Source organism: Amphibalanus amphitrite, unplaced genomic scaffold (genome assembly GCF_019059575.1).
Source record: "Amphibalanus amphitrite isolate SeventyFive unplaced genomic scaffold, NRLGWU_Aamphi_draft 000062F_arrow, whole genome shotgun sequence".
NCBI lineage: Eukaryota > Metazoa > Arthropoda > Thecostraca > Balanomorpha > Balanidae > Amphibalanus > Amphibalanus amphitrite.
In genome coordinates, this window is record NW_024881558.1 from 228219 (window position 1) to 249400 (window position 21182).

A 21182-nucleotide genomic window follows, 5' to 3' on the forward strand; every position below is an offset into this window, starting at 1 on the left:
GCCGGAGCCGGGCATCCGTGATCGGTGTGTCGTCCCGCGCGCCCCGTCCCCCTCTGCCGGGGCTGCCCGGGCCGGAGGACCCGGCTGGCGGCGCACCCGGTAGTGTTGGGCGGCCTACCGCCTCCGGTATTCGATCGGCGCCCATCAGCCGGATGCGTCTCTGGCCGCTGGGATACCTGCCGGCTGGGGGCGGGCGCCGGGACCGGTCAGGGCGCGACCGGCGGGCCATATGCGGTGGTCATCAGGGTCACAGACCCGCTGCATCGACCCGGACAGACAGGCTGGCCGCGGCTGGACCAAACAGACGATGAGGAAGTGGTATGCACGTGGGTCACGCTGGGGAACTACCGTTCGGCTTTCGCTCAGCATGAGGTTCATCAAGTTGTACATGCTGCTCGCTTTGTTGGGCCGTTGGCCGTATCTGTCCAACGTATGTACTGTGCTATAATTCGGTACTGATTTCGCTTTGAAATACATTTGCGGTTTTTTGATATGCAGTGTTACACAAGCTGCACAAATCGTACGATATCAACGGCCCTGCTCTTGCACTACTAGGCTCGTTTTTAGAAAACCATAAACAGCGGGTGGTGTTAGACGGTCAAACGTCTGCTTGGACTCCGGTGATTTCGGGCACGCCGGAGGGTAGCCTGATTTCTCCCCTCTTGTTCATTGCATTTATTAATGATTTGCCATCGTATGTTCACTCAGAATGCCTGATGTACGCTGACGATGTGAAGATTTACCGGGAGGTACGCACAGATGCAGATGCCGTGCTGTTATATGACGATCTCACCCGCCTAGTAGAATGGTCGTCATCCTGGAGATTAAAACTAAATGCGTCAAAGTGCAAGTCATTTACCATCACTCTCAAACGGTCACCCATCATCAGTCCCTATAGAATAGGTGGAGTGACGTTAGATCGCGTCACCACTATGCGCGATCTGGGAGTTACTCTGGACCAGAAACTCACCTTCGAGCGGCATGTTGATTCGATTGTCGCGGCGGGCAATAGAGCACTCGGCTTGTTGATTCGGTCACTCCAAGCCGGAGCGAGAATTAGGTATGACACTGGCGCTATCACCTCAGCATACTTCGCCAATGTACGTTCGGTTCTCGAGAACTGCAGTGTTGTGTGGGGCGGAGCGGCGAGAACACATACGGATCGCATAGAACGAATCCAGCATAAATTCCTTATTTGGCTTACAGTTAACTCTGTCACCAACTCGGATTCTCTCTCTTACGAAAATCTTCTTTCGGCACATTCTTTCACTTCTCTGGCAGCACGACGGGTGCAACATGACTTGGTTTATGTAGCTCGTCTTTTCAAGCACAAAATTGACTCCAGTTCCCTGCGATCTCATTTTGGCCTCGCCGTCCCGCCTCGATCAGTTCGCCGCCGTGATCTGCTCGCCGTGCCGTTCGCCAGAGTCGAAACCATCAAGAATGGGCTCTATTGTAGGGTGCCGAGGCTCGCAAATGAATTTCTGCGTGAAAACAACCAGCTAGACCTGTTTACGGACTCCTTAGCCACAGTGAGGAAAACAGCTAAGTCTTACGCTGCTCAGCTATCCTCCCGCGCCTTTCCCACAGACCAATGATGTTGCCGTGTGTCGCAAGATTGCGGTCTGTTTTGTATCATTTACTGTATACCTTTATTACGTGTTTGTATGATCAGTGTGCCTATGCCTATGTGACTTTACCCGTAAATGGGCTTTTCCCGTGGGTGATACTGTGAATAAATGAAATGAAATGAAATGAAAGTGCTACTCAGACCAGCTGATGCCAGTTTTCCAGCAGGCTTTGCAGAATGCAGCTGCGACTCGTGACTTGTAAATCGTTCCGATAACACTGCTCAGATCTGCACACTGAGCTCCCAGCGTTGAGCTCGGAAACCATACGGTTTCGGAAACGTGACCTGAAGCCGAGCCCGAACTATTGTTCCCCGTGGCACCAAACCGAACTCCGCCCACCGCCACCGCAACACCAGAGGCTGGGAGAATGCTCGGATTTCCTGACGCCGCGTGCCGCCGATCCCACTGCAAGATTGGGCGGCGGGCGGCTGCGGATTCCGCCGAGATTTCGGTGTGCGCGGTGGGGAAATTCGGCCTCACTTCCCGTCTGTGGGAGCCGCTGTGTGCTTCCTGTCTCCGTCTCCGTGAGAGCGAGGGATAATACACCGGCGTTGGTGTCGAGAGCACCCACCGCCACTGAGCCCTGTCATCCCGTTGAACGAATCGCGCCGGCAGATTGCGTGATCGGCTCGGATACGCCCTGTGGCAGCGGGGCGCAGTGCCAGATCACTGATCAGTCGAGCGGAGACATCGCACCGACGCCACGGATGCGCTGACGCGGCAGAGGCCGGGAGGGCACAGAATGAGCTGGCTGGTGTCGGTAGACCGGCACGGATGGCTGTCAGACCAGAGGTCAACGTCGTTGGATCAAGGCAGTCGGCGATGATGGTCCATGGTGGTCCTGGTGGTCCATTGTGGTCCTGATGGTCCATGGTGGTCTTGCTGGTCCATGGTGATCCCGCTGCCAGTGATGGTCCTGTCGGTCCATGATTGTCTCACCAGCCATTGATGGTCCTGCCGGCCTGGCGATAGTCCCACCGCTCGGTGATGTTCCTCCGCCCCTGCCGGTGGGTGGTCCGGTCTGTGGCCTGGGTCCGCCGCATCCTCCTGTCGTTTCCTGCGGCGGCCCGCCGGCTTCCCGTGCCGACCGAGCCGCGTCCGGCAGCCTTCGGACCGATTGAGCTCGTCTGGCCGCTGACGACTCTGGTTTCCGCCGTTTGATGCGGTCGCCGTGGTTGCCATCGTCAGGGGCAGATCGGTCTTTATCAGCGCTCGTCCGGCGCTCCCATGTGATCTCCGGCGGACTGGGTTGTCAGAGTTGGCGGTCCGTCTCTGTACCCGTCCATGCGTGCCGGTCTCTGTTGATTCGGTTGCTCCACGCCATCAGCGCCCTGCTCTGTTCTGTGGTACCCGAGTCGGTCGTAGATCTTCTCGAAGCGAAAGATCTCATTTAATAAGTCAAATGAATCGTAACTGAATGTCAGCTCGGTCCACTTCTCTGTCGTCAAAAACGTCGAAGCCCAGTGTCTGAACTCTGATACCCAGGCGTCGGGTCAGCTCGGGTCTGGGAAGTGGGAAGCCTGACGAGCTGCGAGGTCAGCCACCTCTCCTTGTCTGCACGCGCGGGAGGCGCGTCGCCGGCCGCTAGTGCCGTGTGAACCCTGTCTGTTCCGCACGCAGACGGGCGCGCCGCTGAGCGGCGCTGACCCAGTGCGGCGCTCGCGGGCCGCGCGGCTCCCCCGCCGGCGCCGCGCGCGGGGGCGGTCGATGGGAGTCGGTGCCGGCGGCCGGCCGGCACGCGCGATCAATGGCCCCATCGATTGGCGCGTCGGCGGCGGGCAGTGGCGCGCCGGCGGCGGCGGCGGCCGGTGTCTCAGTGGTGGCCGGCGCCGGCGAGATGTTCGAGGCGGCCGGCTACGAGTCTCTGGGTAGCCGGCACACCCTCCGACGGCCGCTCTGTGAGTACAGCGCCGCGCAGAGGGTGCCGGGCGAGGCACCGGGGGGAGGGGCGGGGCGGGCCTGCCCCGTGTCATGGCGTCAGCGGTCAGACGTCATGGCGTCAGCGGTCGGACGTCATGGCGTCAGTCAGCTGTCGGCTGCCGTCTGACGCCGCTGGCAGGCACGCTGTATGAGCTGGTACCGCCTGATGAAATGTGCCCTGGTCTCCTTCAACGGACACTGGTCTGGAGTCGACCGTCAGTCGCTGCTGATCGGATTACAGATCACATTAGGTCACTTCCGGCCGGTCGGAAACGATGGCTGTTGAGATATTGATTGATATTTATTGCCTATTTCCGTCCTTTCCTTCTGCTATATTTCCTCTCCTGTCAAGAGCCTGTTTTTGCACACCCGTCGTGTTGAGCTCCCGGAAGTTGGTCGCTCTCATTACCGCTGTACTGCCAGAGTCGCCCGTACGGACGGGTGTCTGGTGTCCGTCACCATCACGTCACACCATTCTCCAACGTAAACTGCGCTCTGCTGACGTTATGTAAGGAGGGTGGTGGTGGTGGTGGACGGGCTGTTTCGCGGCACCCATCGACCGGCACGGGGTTGGGTCTGACGGGTGTACCGTGGGTGTGTAGCCGCGGGGTTGGTTGTGACGGATGTACCGTGGGTGTGTAGCGGCGGCAATGGGCTGAACTGAGTGACGGGTACTGGAACTGGACTGTGGCGCTTAGGGACTGGAATGCACCGCTCTGAGTGGCAGGGACTGGACTGGGATTGGACTACGTGACTGAGTGGTAGGGACTAGGCTGCACTGCACCCGTGACTTTGCATTACTGACAGCAGCCGGAGTGGGATTAGGCTGCGCCCCTGACTGGCCGTGACTGCTTCTGGTACTGGACCACGCAGCTGACTGTCGTCGGGCTGGACTGGGACTGCATTGCGCTGATCACCGACTGGGACAAGTGACTGGCAGCGACCCCGCCCGTGACTGACAGCCACTAGTCCTGGAACTGGAGTCGCGGAAACCGGACACTGACGCTGTGTGAACTGGCGACTGACGTCAGTGATTACAGGCACGCCATTCCCTAGAATCGCGGCCGGTAGCTCTGAACGAAATTTACATTGGGTGTGGCGAGAGTGGTCGCTTGGATTCACGTTTTTTTTTGCCATCGTGATCAATTAATGGTTCAGGTTGTATCTTATTGTGTTTTTTATTGCTTTGCTATTTACTTGTGCTTTTTCTCTGGTCAGATATTAATAATGAAACAGTAAGACCTGTTGAAGGGAATTTATTCGGCTTCTGTAAATGTTTCTCGTGATTGTAACTAATTGGATCAGGTTGATGGTTGCGGAGACCTAGAATGATGATCCTATTAGGGTGGCATGACATGCGGCGAAATATTACCACGATTCCTGCTCGCTAGAACAATTTAGAACCAGAATACTGGCTGTTGCGTGAGCATTTCTAATACGTGCATATGACGGACGTCTCCATCGAACTATTTTGTTCCGACGCCCACATGTTTTTCATGACTTGACAATAAGTATCAGGTATCTGTACTGACTATTCCTGAGATGACAGTACCAACCGCTGCTATTTCTCCGTATCGATTAGTAACCAGGTGGGCTGCTTGGTTCGGGAGTTCATGCTTCATGCAGGTCTGACGTATATTGCATGCATAATGCCGGGTCTTATGCAGCCTGGGACGCTGTGACGCTAGTGGAGGCGCCCTGGAGTCAGCAGTGCCGTCATAGGTCGGTCGGCACGGTAACAGGCCGACTGGTCGACCTCTGGTCACTGAAAGGGAGTCCCGCCGATCCCACAAGCCTACATTCTATACGATACCTTGACAGTCACACCGGTGGTTGACACTTCTCCTGCGATCTGTTACAACTCTCCCCCTCACTGAGTGCCGGAGCCTCTTACTTATCGGTCCACTGCACCCCGCCCACCTGTCTAATCCACCTGCTCCCCGCACCCCGCTCCGTCTCTCCCCTCACATTCCCACCCCGCCTCTCGTCTCATCGCACCCCGCCTCTCTCCGCCTCTCAGTCCACCGGCCCCGCCTCTCCTCTCTACCTTACCCTACCCTCCAACACCGTTCCTCGCTCCCCGCGGTGCCGCGGAGCGCTGCAGCTCCACAGCTGTGTAGCGTGCCGCCGCTGCGTGCCTGGCCCGCTGAGGTGAGGTGGCGGCCTATTTCCGACCCGGTCACCTGTGTTGTTAAATGTCGGTGGCTCGGCCGACCGCCGGTTACCACAGCAAAGTCAGGTGTCAGGGTCAGTTCACCTCCATCGGCACAGGTCGACCGACCACTCCCGACGGACGGATGAGCGCTCACCCTCATCAGGAACTCTATCACGAACATCAGGAACATCAGAATAGACCTAGCCGAGCTCAAAGACCCAAATGGGCTGACCTGGCAGACCCAGATAGGCTGTCCAACCCAATCGAGTGGGAAGACCATACTGGCGGACAGACCCAGGCGGCAGGCCTGGCCCACACCCTGGCCACCGGATGGCTGTGTTAGAGTGTTTCCGGTAGGGACGGGCCAGCGCCACCGTCCGTGGGCCGTCTGTCGGCCTGTCCAGTTTCCGGCGGAGATGAGTAGCACGGCGGAGTGCGCCATGGTTGGTCATCGAGAGCCTCTGGCCCTGGTCGCTCTCGCTGTGTAGTCAGTCAGCCGGCCGGTCGGTAGTGCCCCAAGCTCTCCTGGTTGACTGGGGCTCCAGCTACCCCTCCCCTATCTGCAAACAAACCACTCAAATGGAGGGGGGAGGCGATCGGCTGGCCGTGTATGTGTACAGTGTATGTAGGAGTGTCCAAGTCTTCTGATCGGACATGCTAGGTCGACCGATTGTGTATGTCTCGACTGCCGATGTAAGGCCCGAGGTCCTTGATCGTGCGGCGGCCGTCCTCCACTATCTTCGCGTATCAGCCGGCGCGGCGCCGCCTATTGACTCACGTCGAGAGGAGGACAAACGGCAAAAACACGCCCCTCCGGCGGACACACGTTTGCGCGCGCACTTCGGTGGCGGCAGCGCAAACATGTTTGCGGCGCAGCCGCCGCCTCCGTGCCGCCGCGCCGTCCTTGCGGCTGATGCAAGAAGTCTATTTGGCACCGGCGTCTGCTAATATTAGGCGTCGCGCGGACAGCTGGGTGGTTTTCAGTCGGAGCTGGCGGAGCTCGGCTGCGGACCGGCCGGCGCTGACAGCTCTTTGACTGGCGACTGACGACTGAAGTTTGCTGGGACTGGGGAGTCACGTCGACCCCAGGCGGCGGCCGGAAGTGACGTCATACGCGTCACACGAGCACCGGTGATTACCGGTTGGCCTTTGACACCCCTGGCTGATACAGGACGTGATGACCCGGGGCGCGGTCAGACGCCAACACTGGTAAACAAGTGATCACTGATCTAGTCATATCCGCAACCTGCGAGCCTCGGACCTTAGAGGGAACAATGAGGACCGCCGTCTTACCGTTGTTACAGCAATATCGTACCGTCTCTGGACCAGACCATCACCGGACTACCAGACCCACAGCAGACCGTCCCTGCTTTCGCGGTCCAGCAGTGCTGCAGGCCATCTCTCGGCAGCTGTTGCCGTGCAATGGGCCCACCCCTCCCCTCCCCTCCTCGCCCCGGGCTGGCCCTCCGGGAACCCTTCTGCAAAATGGATGAGTCGTCGTGATTGATCCAGCGGCTGGCGGTCCGATGGGGCCCGCGGCACGGCCCACCACGTGGTGGCTGAGGAGGGGTAGGCGCAGGTCACGTGACATGAGAGGTCATGGTGGGTGTCGGGTCACGTGACTGGAATATCATGTGTTGGGTCACGTGATTGGAGAGGTCATGGTGGCTGTTGGGTGGGATCATGTGACAGGAAGACCGCGATAGATGTTGGGTCACGTGATCCGGTGATCATAGATGTTGGGACTTGGGTCACGTGACTGGAGAGGTCAGGATGTTTGTTGAGTCACGTGAGTTAGGGGTCATGCATGACGTATGTTGGGCCACGTGACTAGAGGGTCATGGTGCATGAAGGAAGCACGAACTTCGGCATAGCTTTATCTGAAAACCACATGATTACAGATTCAAACTACTTCCTCAAACGGTTTTTCCTGCTTGCCATTCCAGCACGGCGTTGAGCATCCGGTAAGCCGGAGACTATAGGCTCAGGATGAACGGTCAGCGGCGGAACGTGTTTCTATTCCGGGCAGTATTCCCGGTGGGGATTACGTGACTGCGGAGCCGCAGCAGTGACTGCTGAATGGCTGACTCGCCACGGAGAACGGAGCGAGTGGAGCCACTGCGGGCCTGTGGATGATTGTGGGCTCGCGTGATGCAGGTTGGAGTTCGGGCCACGGTAAGGCGAGCGGCAGGTGCGGCCTACCGCCGCGCCGGCCGGTCGGCTGGGCAGTGCGGTATCACGGTATCGTACGCGGCACTGCGTCACAATAAACTGCGCAACGGTGCCAGGCAGTTCACCGTCCCCGGTGGGGGCAGGACAGGGGTGATCGGACCAACACGCTCACATTGCCCGGCTGAACACTCGCCCCATGTCCGCCGACTGAGCCTCGGTGGCCCAGGACTGAGCGGATGAACACTGTTGAGTGTTCACACTGCATCGCCTGGCTTAACGCCCATGACCGTCGTGCTGGGACCGGTGTGTTAAAACATGGACGAGCGGATGGGCGCCACTGAACGCTCATGTCCGCCAGCCCGGGACCGGTGGTGACGCCTCCGCAGAGGCTCATTCAGCTCGTTGTGGGCCGGCCTCCGGTTATGAGAACAAGCGATAAACCGTGGCAAATGTCGCTTTGCATGGCAGTCGATTGCGACTTGCGAGTACTCCATGGAAGGTACTATTGCACTTCCCTGTCATGCAAGGAAATAACAATTGTATATCGTTTTTAAATACATTGATTATAAATAAATAAATGTATTATTATTTATTACAATTAATTTCGTCTCCGCCCAACGCCCACGCTTGTCGTTATACAGGCAGCCATCCAGCGTAACTAACAACTTTTGATCCCCTCTCATGTTGCTCGACGACCGGAATGCAATATCGTTACCTCCCAGTCGTAATAATGCACTGGCTGGCGCCTGGAATCCTGCTCTGTTCAGTGTGTAGGTGTTGCCGACTGGGCGGCGGAGGCTCGCAGGACGCGCGCGGCTCTGAATCCCAGCGTCTGTCCGAGCGGGCGGCCAGACAGGGCGGGCCGCCGTCTCACTAAGTATAATGGACCGTCAGACCAATGCTGGACGGCACCCGTCTGATAGGTGCGGGCTGCAGACTGACTGGCTGGAGTCACTGGAGACACCCTCCAGATGAGTGACACTCGTGACACGGGCCGACACCTTTGACACGGACTGACACCCGTGACACCGCCCCACACCCTTCGGACACTGGTGACACCTAGAAGTGACACTGAAGTGTCCCATTGGTGGCTGTGACACAGATGACACCTGCTGGTCCATGGGCGCCATGTGGGCAATGTTCATTAGCAATGTGTAACCTCTGTCTCAGCATGATTGGCCTGTGGCGTGGCCGTGACTCGTCCCTGTGAGCTACCGCAGCCCACAGCTGCCTCTCAGCTGTGCCATGCCGCGATTCTGTCCACGCCGTCTTCTCGGTGATAAAGGGTCTCGCTGGGACCGTCTGCCCCGGGCCAGACGGGTGGAGAGGGCCCCTGGGACACCGGCCGGGTCACTAGGTTACCAAGTCACCGCGACGGACGGTTTTGGAGACGACGGTGATTGAGATTTTTAACCGCGACCAGAATATCCACAGTCTGAAATCGTGGCCTCACCAAGTTAGAAGTAGAGGCTTCAGGCTGTGGCTAGAAGTAGAGGCTAAGAAAATACCCTTGTAAGCCATTCTGGTCAATGGAGATATGCGAATTGCGAATGCATACGATGGATGTATCGATTTGTAGAAGCAATATTCATTGGAAATAGCGGAGATGCGTGCTACCCACACCTTCCCGGTGTTATTTGCCGGGTGATTGGATCCATACTATCTATCCACTCTTCATCATCTGGAGCCTTCAGCTCGGAGTAATGGTGTGGGCGGCGTCTGCTACCTGAGAATCCCCGCCGATCTGTGCCGTATTGATCTCCCGCGTATCGCTCTCCGGATCCCATCCCGCGCGCTGTCCACCCCCCACCCCCACCCTCCCCTCCTACCTAGCCCGGGGAGGCGGTCTGGTCTGTCAGGGCTGTTGGCTCTGGCAGCGCGGCCGCCCTGGGGGAGGCGTCACTCGCCACCGCTGTCACCCATCTGCCGGGCGGCGCCGGATGTTTTCTCTGCGGCGGTCGCACGAGACGCAGCCGGTTGGTGACGGATCTGCGGCCGGCGGCGTCGGCTCGTCACTGGGCCGAGTTGATCACGACCTCCCGGCGACAGACTCGCTCCCGGACGGCCCGGACTGGCACCGGGCGCTGATCCATAATGCATCACGTGCCGGGCGCGCCGGCGAGGGGCCGGGTTCCGGCGCGCCCGGCGGACGGCGCCGGGGCCTCCCCGAGCCTACGGCGGCCGACATGCCGCCTGCAAGGTCGCCCTGCCGGTCCGGGCGGCGGCGGGGGTGGGTGGATCCGGGCAGCGCAGTCGTCTCCGGCACCGGGAGCTGCTCTCGCTCCCGGAGGCGGCCCGGATCCACCCGCGCCCCCACCATCTGCATAGGGGGACGATACATATAGGTGGGAGGGCCGCCGCCGGCGCCAGTGTGGGATGGTGTCGCGGTGCTGAAGGTGGTGTGGTGGTGCTGTGTCGTGGTGTTGTTACCATGGAGGACGAAGAGCCGCCGCCGCAACAGATGACCGGTAGGTGTGCGCCGCGCTGACAGGTGTCATCTTTATCCACGCACTTCCCCGACGGTGGATTTGGGAAGAGTCGGTTCGTTGGATTATAGTTGCTCGTCCCATGAGGTGGATAATAGCACCAACCAGTATTTTATAGCATACTACCTGCAATAAATGTAACTGCATTAGCAACTACGCCGCCGTTCCCTGAGCTGCAGAATAAGTCTGCGGTTAGCCTTTGTGTGTGGTGGAAATGATTGCGCCGGTTTCGTGATCGAAGGGTAGAGCACCCGGTTAGGTATGCGGCGGCTGTTCACCGCGGCCGGAGCTGCTCGGGACCGGCTGACGCGCGGTCTGTGGTCAGCAGCCACGCGATCACGTGAACTGAGTGGTCGGCCGGGAGGTTTCGCCAGCCGTCCTCTGTTCGAGCGGCTCGGTCCTTCCGTCCGTCCATCGTTGGTCTACTCACTACAACATCCCCTCCGTCGGTCGGCTCACAGTCGATCCTTCGGTCCACCGCCAGTTCGTTCGTATTAGTCAAATGTCCATCCGTCGGTCCATCTTGGGCGCCGGTGATCACGGCAATCCGGGCGCCCTAAAACCCCAAATCATCAGCGTCATCATCGGTCCAGCTCGACATCTCCTTCGCCTACATCCGTCCAGCGGGTGGAGACGACCCGGACGGATCGCTGGGCCTTTTCAACACCACCCCGTCAAGCTAACAGTGGGACGCCATCGGTCACCCCTCAGTGGTCTCTGCAGCCGACAGCCGGCGCCGGCAGTGACGGCCGACGCCGCTCGACCCTCGTTATACAAACAGCGTGTGGGCGGGGCGCGCTGTGCTTCCCCGAAGCGGCGCTGCCGAGAGCCCGAGGATGGCGAGCCGCCTGTTTGGCCAAACACCGCACCGTGGGGACTTATGCCATCCTAGCACGACATAAGTGGCAAATACGAGTATTTTGATATCCACTTTTTTGTCATCCATTTCACGTAGAATTGCCCAGTGCATCCATTCCCGACCTTAAATCCTTTCAAAAACGATTGCTTACACCTCAAAACACCTCTCAAAGAGTAGCATTGCGCTGACCAGCATCCTGCTTCCCGGATATAGCGAAAAAGCACATGACAATGAAACGCCCGCTCACTCGTTTCCCTGAACAGCAGCTTAAAGTTGCGATATGTTTTCATTATCTGTGTTTAATGAGGAAGATGATGGTATACACGAAAATTTCCAAAAATCAACCAAAGGTATCATTTTCGAAGGAAATGCTAAAAATGTTAAAATGCTTTTGATTCCGGGAGTTGAATCAGCAAACTGTTACCCTACAAAGTTTGATACGCGGTGGTACGCGTGGAAACACATATCAAAATGTTCTCCAATAATTTCTGCATCGGGGGCAACTCTCATTTTTTGCCGAAATTTGCCTAAACTAGTCACTATGAGACATCAAAGCAGACGGTGACGCGTGGTTTCTTACGCCCCGCCGGGCCGCGCCGCGGCGGGTTACCCGACCGCGGCACACCGCCTGGGGGGTTTCCGGTTAGTAGGGGTTGGGAGGAGGGAGGGAGGGGGCGATACCATGTTGACCTTGTTATTTTCCATCGCCAAATATTGTTTTTTGATAAAACAACAACGCTGTTGCAACGCTGCGTCTATATTACTGGCTCCTACAGCCAATGATCACCTTATGAAGCTTCCGTTATAGAGCTTTGATATAGGAAAATCGAAAACTGATATAACTTCGTAAAGTGGTTTTGGGGGTGGTGATCACGAATTTCATGTTAGTTTTGATCAATGATGATCTTTTTCATGCAAGGTCGGGTCAGGCTAGGCCCGACGATTAGGTGCTCTGCCGCCTATCCATAGTAGGCAGGTGTCAATCACTACTAATGGCTTCGTAACAGGTTACGTAAGCACCAAAACTTCTATTGAAGGTTTTAACGGGTGTTAAATTCGAAATTATCTCCAAGCACTCATCTAGAAAATGCTTACTCGGAAAGGTTAACTAAGGTCATCTAAGCTAAATGACCTCGGCCTAACCTTCACATGACCTTAAAAATGCCAGGAACAAACAGTATTTCATATGTTTGAGCGTTAGCAACCACAACAAGCGCCGATAATGTGCGCTCACATGCGCCAAATCGATAGCAGCCTAACCTGGTCGGGAGAAACAGGTCATATGTCAAAACTTATGAAAGTCAAGGTCATGAACTTTTCAGTTCATGTACAAAATTGACCGACTCCAAGGTATAGAAAGCCTCGTCGCGTTCCACCACGTTTTGCTTGAGTTAGTTGCGAAAAACCGAGGGGGAGGATCTGTTCGACCCCCTCCCCTTCAAGTGCAAGGCTTCACAAGATTAAGTCCGGAATGCCTTTTGATTATTGGGCTAAGCATGAGCAAATACCTATTTCTAAAAACAATTGTAGCTTCATTTCACTTCTTGAACGTTTCCACGCCCACGATGCATTGCTAGCCGAAGACGACTTAGCGCTAAGTCTATGGGGAGGGGTGGGGGAGGGAGCGATGGATGCAACAAGGGAGCCAATCATGTTGTCTGGGATCAGTAACCATTAGTCCAACCATTTGACGGCGAAATAAAGCTAGTAAAAGTAGCGTAGGGTGCGATATGAATTAAGTCGTGCTAGGATGGACAAAGTCCCCACAGTGCACCGCCCGACGGTCGGTTCGCCGTAACCGTGACAAGTCGGTTCGACCGAATCCGTTCGACCGGTTCGACCGCCGACGTCGGCGTTGTCCGCGCTCTTTGTGTCCTTCGTCCTTCGGTCGGGGTTTGACTCGATTTCACAGAAGCTGGGTCACCCATATGGCGCACAAACAACGCTCTCAGGAAAGCGTGTATCCTGTCTGAGACGGAAAACCATATGGGTGACGACCAAAGGTCGCTGCGCCACCTGTGAGTGACGGGAAGATCAGGTGCCGTCCGCGTGACACTGGGACCCGTGAGCTGAGCCGGATTGTCATGGCATCATTTGCTGGCGCTAGTCTAATTTTCGTTTAGGTTTCGTCCATCGTACCGACCACCTTTCTGGTAGGATTTGCTTACAATGTGTCATTCACCTATTCTAACCCTGTCGCTCTGTGACTTGTTCTGGATTGAACCATGGTACACTTCCATCTGTCTAATCCTCTGGATACTCGTATATCTGCAATCCTATCCAACCGTACCCTTTGACCCTCAGTATTCCATTACATGGTATAACTTACAAAGGTATGTCACAAAATGTGAACTCTGTGACCCTGTCTGGCCCTTCGTAACCTCTTATAATCCTCGATGACTCTCTGACCGTCTATGGCCCCTACTGACCGTAGTTGACCACGCATCGTATCCCAATCTGATTTTATCTGACCCGTTCTGACTTCTGACCGTGCCTTCTCTCTCTGTTTCAGACCGGGAGCGGTACGACCCGCGCCGTTTCCAGGGTCAGGGCGTCACCTTCAAGGGCAAGCTGATCGGTGTGCTGGCCGTCGGTGAGGCGCGCGGTGACCGCATGTGTCAGGACGCGCTGGCCGAGCTGAAGATGGCCATCCGGGCGGCCGGCGAGCACAAGCAGAGGATCGTCATCAGCGTCAGCATCGACGGACTCCGGCTGAGGGACGAGCGATCCGGGGTACGTATTACGTAACAATACTCCCACTGAGGGACGCGCGATTCGGGGTACGTAGCAGACGGATTGAGGGACGAGCGGTCAGGGGTACGCAACAGAGCTCCTACTGAGGGATGAGCGATTCGGGGCACGTAACAGACGGGCCTCCGGCTGAGGGACGAGCGATCCGGGGTGCGTAACAGGGCTCCTGCTGAGGGACGAGCGATCCGGGATACGTAACAGACGGACTAAGGCTGAGGGACGAGCGATCCGGGGTACGTAACAGACGGGCCTCCGGCTGAGGGACGAGCGATTCGGGGTACGTAATAGGGCTCCTACTGAGGGACGAGCGATCCGGGGTACGTAATAGGGCTCCTACTGAGGGACGAGTTATCAGGGATACGTAACGAACGGGACGGGGTACGTGACGGACGGGAAGGTTTGTAATTGGCGGAACGGGAAGACTAACGCATGGCCCGAAGACACGGAGTTGGTGGTTTACATACATAATGGAATATCCGGGATACGAAACCGTCGCCACGAGTATGTGACGAATGACCGGGGGTAGCGTATAGGGCACCCAAGTGTCCGAGGACTGAGCGTGATTTGGTCACCTCACAGTAACTGCAGAGATGAGTGGTGACAGACTGAATGAGTGGGTCGTGTGTAGTGGTTTGGGTGTCAGGGTTGATAGATTAGACAATCGAAGTGATTGACGAAGGTTTGGACATGTATTGTGGTAAAAACGGTCATCAGGCTAGGTTCATGTTGATAAATGCGGCCAAAGTTCCGGTTTAGGTAAAATGTTATCCTCTTGACACTTGTACGACAGGGGTGCTACTATGATAGGGTCCTCAGGGAGCCTTGTAGGATTTATGGCCCTTAAAATGATAATACATGTTCCACCATCAGTGTAGTGAGAGAATAGGGGCAAACTCTCGGCTGAATGATGATCGTAGTGGCTACTCCGTGGGCCACTAAGATATTAAACAGCGCCATGCGCAACGTAGGTCTATAGTTATATGGCCGGCTGCGCGACGGCGATAGACCTCATGAGCTCATAGCTGACACCACGTTACTCAGACACACTTCAGCTCTGGCAGCTCGGTGAGGAGGGAGCAGATTGCGGCGCGGCACAGCAGCCCAGCCCAGAAATGGCCGGCGTCAGCTGGTTTTCAGCTGGTTTCCATTAGTTATTTCCAGAGCGAGTTTCGTTTTGTGCTGGCCGAGCTCCGGCAGCAGTCTGACGAAAAAGCCGTGACCTTTCCCTGACCTCTACATCAGAGGCCGCTCTCTGCGCTGCTACGTTATACGTTTGCAAAGATCAACGCACTCTCCTGGGAAATAGCCGGATTTAATAAGATAATTATCAACGCCAGGGAGGGAAAATAATCGCATTTTCCAGATGAACTGACTAATTTGACGGACTGGCACTCACCTGTGATATTCCACTTAGCTGCTGTATCTACACTGATTAGATTGTGCAGTCATCAGGTTATATAAGCGCGTGCGAGATTGAATAGCCAGGAAACTGGCGTGCCTTGGGGATTGGTGTGTTACGGTATCTGCCTGATCCGACGGACCGCTGCTACCGGGTCTCCCCTGGACCGGGGCGCCGCGCTGCCACCGGTTGGACGCGGGTGCTTCCCCTCTGCCGTGGCGCTGCCTGTTGACTCCCCCGGCTGTCGGTAATGCTATCCGTCCGCTGCTGTATGGTTGTCGCTGCTGAATGCCTGTGAGTGACACGGACGGGAGCTACTCAATGTGCTGAGCAGTACCGAACACAACGTCTCACAACTCGGGGCGTCCCCCTCCGCCTCCACTGGCGGATCCAGGGGGGGGGGGGCACGGGGGCCATGGCCCCCCCCCCAAAGGCCTAAAGTGGCCTGTTTGCCCCCCCCCCCAAAACGCCAGAAAAATTGCTAAGAAAATATACCTTGATGGAGGTTTTTAGCCACTTGGTGAAGTAAAGCTTTCCACAGCATAATATGGAAGCAATATAGTAGCAGTGAGGGGCGTGTTTCTTTTTTCCAACCAAAGGAAGGCGCTATACCCGAAGATGCTTCTTGGTAAACAAACCAAACAAAAACAAACATAACCTAACCTCACCTGACCTAACCTACAACCTACAAACCTACAACCTACAACCTAACCTACAACCTAACCTGCAACCTAACCTACAGACCTACAACCTACAAACCTACAACCTAACCCACAACGCGCCAAAAAGTTCGGCCGGCGGCGGGGATCGAACCCTAGTTATTAGATTACGGGGCGAGTGTGCTCACCACTACACCACGCTGCCAGCTGGCCGGTGAGAGGTGTAAGTCACTTTTATATAACGCAATGGGATATTCTCCGTATAGCGCCTTCCTTTGGGTGGAAAAAAGAATTACGCCAGTGAGGGTCAGTCAAAAGTTGCGCGAGCGGAGTCGACCTTAAAAAAAGACTGTTGTTGGCACGTGTTTATGGCGCGGCAGCTGGTAGTTGGCGGTGTTTCGCGTGGTGTGGCATCACTGGCGGATCTGGGGGGGAGGGGGGGGGGCACGGGAGCCTGAGGTGCCCCTGACAGGCCCGTGGTGCCCTTGCTAGGCCTGTGGTGCCCCTGGACCCTGGCAGGCCTGTGGTACAGTCCACAGCAGAAGTAATGTGGGGTTTCAGTCATGGGTATGTTCTGCTTCTGAAGCTTAGGAACGATTAGCCAGACTACAATGAAACTTTGAATGTAGCTTATATGTATCGTCACCCTTGCAGCTGCAACTTTAGCTATTGACATCTTCTTTTCAATCACTTCGCATTAAACAATCGCCAGTCAAAGCCAACCGTTGAGTTTGGTAAAACCCTACATTACTTTAGCGGTGGGCTGTACCTCTGGCGGGCCTAGGGTGCCCCTGCTAGGCTGCTGATGCCCCTGGGACCTGACAGGACTGTGGTGCCCCTGACAAGCCTAAAGTGCCCCCAACAGGCCCGTGATGCCCCCAACAGGCCCAAGGTGCCCCTGCGTGATGCCGTGATGCCTGCGAGGCCGGTGGTGCCCCCTGCGAGGCCGGTGGGGCCCCTGACAGGCCCATGGTGCCCCTGCTAGACCGGTGGTGCCCCTGGCAGGCCTGTGGTGCCTTTGCTAGGCCGCTGGTGCCCCTGGGCCCTGACAGGACTGTGGTGCCCCTGACAGGCCCAAGGTGCCCCTGCAAGGCCGGTGGTGCCCCTGTAAGGCCCATGGTGCCCCTGCGAGGCCGGCGGCGCCCCTGGCAGGTCTCTGGTGTCCCTGACAGACCTGGGGTGCCCCTGACAAGCCTGTGGGGCCCCTCACAGGCCCGTGGTGCCCTTGCTAGGCCTGTGGTGCCCCTGGCGGGCTGGTGGTGCCCCTACTAGGCCGGTGGTGCCCCTGACAGGCCTGTGGTGCCCCCGGGCACCAAGGAGGTCATGACCCATGTGGCCCCCCTTGGATCTGCCACTGATGCATAATATATTGATTTGTAAAGGCGTTATGGCTTATGCAATATGCAATTGCAGGCACTTGGTATCCCTCACTTATCCCTCATTGGGGCTCTGGCGGGCTCCTGAGGGCCCACGTCTATCTCCGGGAGCCCATATAGACAGGCTCCTTTGGGTCCTTTCAGTACACTATAGCATAAGAGGTCTCCATGCGAGTCCTATACATACATCTGAGGGCGTACCCTGATGTCTGAGGTACCCAACTGCAGCTCCAATGGTCTCTTCTTACACTGGCGGATCCAGGGAGGGGGCATTTAGGGCCATGCCCCCTTCCCAGAGGCCTAAAGTGGCCCGTTTTCCCCCCTCCCCCAAACGATAATGAAACATAGTTCAATCAGGGCGTGGCCCAGGAGCCGAGTTAGACAGGGCTGTTTTACCACCTCCCGGCCCGCAAAGGGACCCAAGCACTGACTGGAAGCGGGTTAAAGAGACCCTCCCACCTTCAAAAAAGTTAATGAATTGGCATGAAAGTGATGTCGCTAGGTTCAGAAAGGGCGAAAACGAATATCTACCAAATTTTATCGAAAAATATTCACCGGTTTTCAAGAGATTAGACTTTTATTTTTGTTTACTTTTTGGGATATCCGCTGCTGTTCCGAGCGACTTTATTTGAAAGTGCGGCATTTGTTGCGCGCAAAGCAGCCTATACCACCGCATGCTACCAAACGTTTTAATAAAATATTGAAAAATCATTAGATCTCCGCTGACGTCACACATTCAGAGGGGTATCCAAAAGCATTAGCCCCTCTGAATCAAAATGCTGCAATTTTGAAATTCAATATTTCCGATTTAAGGCATTTCTCGATGTTGTGAGTGCGTGCCGAAACCGGTAATTGTGAGCCAGGGACCCCATTTTGGCTATCTCAGCTCAAATCTAATGTGTAGGTGGGAGGGTCCCTTTAACTGGTCGATAAAAACAATGGTAAGTGTTTACAAAGTAATATAAAGGCATGGGTCGGGTGGGCTACCATTTATATATTTTTCTTTTTAGTTAAAAAAAAATTCATAGTGTCAGGGCTGTGACGAAAAATAAGTGGCCTAAATCCGATGAGAAAACAGGATTTGGGGGTACCCTAGGTTTGGCTCCTGCATGAGTTGGCCCCCCCCCCCCCAAAACGCAAGCCTGGATCCGCCAGTGTCCGCCTCTGCCGAGTACGCATGTGACGAATCAGAGCAGCGACCAGCCAGTGTCCCCCAGTCGCTCTTTCCTCATCTCGCCCGCTCTTTTGACCTACCAGTGACCCCCGAACCTCTCCTCTCCTCGTCTCACCGTGTCTGGCGAGCGCCGGTTCTGCGACCGTCTGCCCCCGCCGGCCACCGCAGCGCAGCCCTCATTGAATTTCACATCATCTGCAAACTTCAGGCCCATAACTCGGGGGAATTGCACTGCCAACTTTCCTCGAGGCGTATTCAACGATAGGGCGGGTTTTCCCATTACAAGGCATCGCCGAATCTTCCGTCCGACTTCCCAATGTGGCCCTAAGCGTGTAAAAATGTTCTCTCTCGCTCACTCCGGACATCAAAAGTTTGAACTCGCTATCGCCTTAGCGTCATTAATTTTTATCGGGATACTAAACGCACTAATCGGCTTGACACGAGGGAAGCTGTTTTCTTTGGGGAAAGCATGCAAATAAAACGGTTTGACACTCTGATTTATTGTCTTTTACACTAGTTTGACGTATTTCAGCGAGCTTACTAGACATTGCTTGTTTACTAATCGCATAGCTGACTAGGCGAATTAGGTAGGGCTCTCCAAAGCAACTGGCTCGCACCAGAAGCAGCATGCCCTTACGATCAATGTTCCCATCCATTTACATCGACCCCGTGCCGTCTCTGCCGGCTCCCCCTGGAGTTGGTGTGCCACTGTCGGCGGTGGCTGACTGGTCTGGCGCGTGCCGTCCACCCAGTCCTTCTGGTCAGCCCTTCTGGTCAGCCCGTATGGTCGCCGCTGATTGCCGGCCTCATTAGAGACGGTCTGGTCACCGCACCAGGCCAGCGGCAGATGTGACAGGGTGTCTGGAACACAGACGCGCCTCTGGCCGGAAAGGGTAGTGACCGGGGCGGCTGGCCGACGGCAACAAATTAGGGAAACGATACACCGTCCTACCCCTGGTGAACCCTACAGGCGGTGTTTGTGGGGCAACTAATTGGGCGCCATGTGTCGCAACTATATGGACGTGTTTGCATTGCACGATACACAACACCATCGAAATGTAAATCAATACTCTATGACCGTCGGCGTTTGCGGCGCTGATAAATGATTTTGTCTAAATGTTTTCGTGACTCATACTGACCTTTGCGTACAATCGTTGATCATGACCGGTTTTTGTTTCCCCCAGGACTGCCTGTACCACCATCCGGTGCACAAGATCTCGTTCATCGCCCAGGACATGACAGACAAGCGGGCGTTCGGTTACGTGTTCGGCTCGCCGGACACGGGACACCAGTTCTTCGGCGTCAAAACTGAGAAGGACGCGGGACAGGTGGGTGCCACTGCCGACTGCTGACTGCGAGTTGGCTGGCCCTGTGCTGCGGGTGTCGCGCAGGGCATGGGAACTGATAATTCAGAAACGGCGGCAGTTGAGGGGTTTGGGTGTGATAAAATACGTGATATGTTTATATCAACCGTCAATGGCATTGCATCGCTCGAGCTACCTGTGTTGGGTTGATGTGATTTGTTATGTGGATTGTTTCAAAGTGCCTGCACGGCGCGATTGCGCGAGAGACAATCCATATGTTTGTCTCTGAGCCCGGTCTGCAGAGAATAGACAGTCTGATTGCCCGTCTCGGGCCCGCTCGAGTGAGCGCTGACCCGGGCGGTCTGTACACGGCTGTAAACGCAGATAAGGCGGCGCTTTTTGCTCGTTTGTTGGTCGGTTCAGTGTGGTTTATAGGTGCGATAGTAGCCGCCTCGACGGCCGGACAGGGAGCTATCGGGTCGGATTGGGCGTGTCCGCCGGCTGCCTCCGAGCCGCCGCTCTGACTGCTGATAGAGGCTTCCGGTGGATGGAGAGGGGGGGGGGGGCACAGGGAGCCTCTCAAGTACCTGACAAAGTGTATCGGTATTAGAGGTCGCAGCGACGGCGCGTGTCAGTCGAGACCACTCCAGATAAAACTAGTTATGTGCGACGCGGTATCAGGCGCCTATTCATTCAGTACACTACATTCCAACCCAGTAAATGTATGTTATCACATCACTTAAACCATTTGACTCTCATTAACCCCGGCTTGGCATTGTTCTGCCGTCACTGCGATTCCGTTTTCCTGGGCCCTCTCGGACATTTATCAGGGAAGCCGTCCAGCTCCACGGCAGATTTATCGCCTTCTGACGCTAGGTTATCGCTCAAACCCATTCGGTTCCACTGACATCCTACCACCGTTCCCAGGTTGTCATGGCAATGCGCGACCTATTCCAAGTCGTGTTCGAGCTGAAGAAGCAGGAGATGGAGAAAAAGAAGCAGCGAATAGCGGAGGACCAGCAGCGAAAGTCGGGCGCCACCTCCTCAGCGCGGGTGAGAGCCAGGGCTGTTGGGGGGGGGGGGGGGGGTGAAAGTGAGGATCAGCGCTGTTGGAATGGTGTGGGGTAGGGCTGAGGCTGAGGACCAGAGTTATCCGAGGTGGGGGATGGGGCCGAGGCGGCCCGAATTGTCTGGGATGGACCTGTTGGCTGTTACCTTCTCATCGGTCTCATCACCTTCTCATCGTACGTGTCTCCCGCTGTTTTATTACTGTCTGGGTGAGGTCTGGCCGCCGAC

General features: G+C 56.1%; 1 protein-coding gene across 1 annotated transcript in view; it reads left to right on the plus strand.

The window, feature by feature from the left end:
* Positions 1 to 21182, plus strand: part of LOC122378625 (protein disabled-like) — a 32724-nt gene that overhangs the window by 7248 nt on the left and 4294 nt on the right. The window contains exons 3-5 of the mRNA XM_043359878.1: positions 13736 to 13956; positions 19767 to 19910; positions 20814 to 20939. Of these exons, the coding sequence (XP_043215813.1) occupies positions 13736 to 13956; positions 19767 to 19910; positions 20814 to 20939 (491 nt within the window). The remainder of the gene's footprint in view (positions 1 to 13735; positions 13957 to 19766; positions 19911 to 20813; positions 20940 to 21182) is intronic.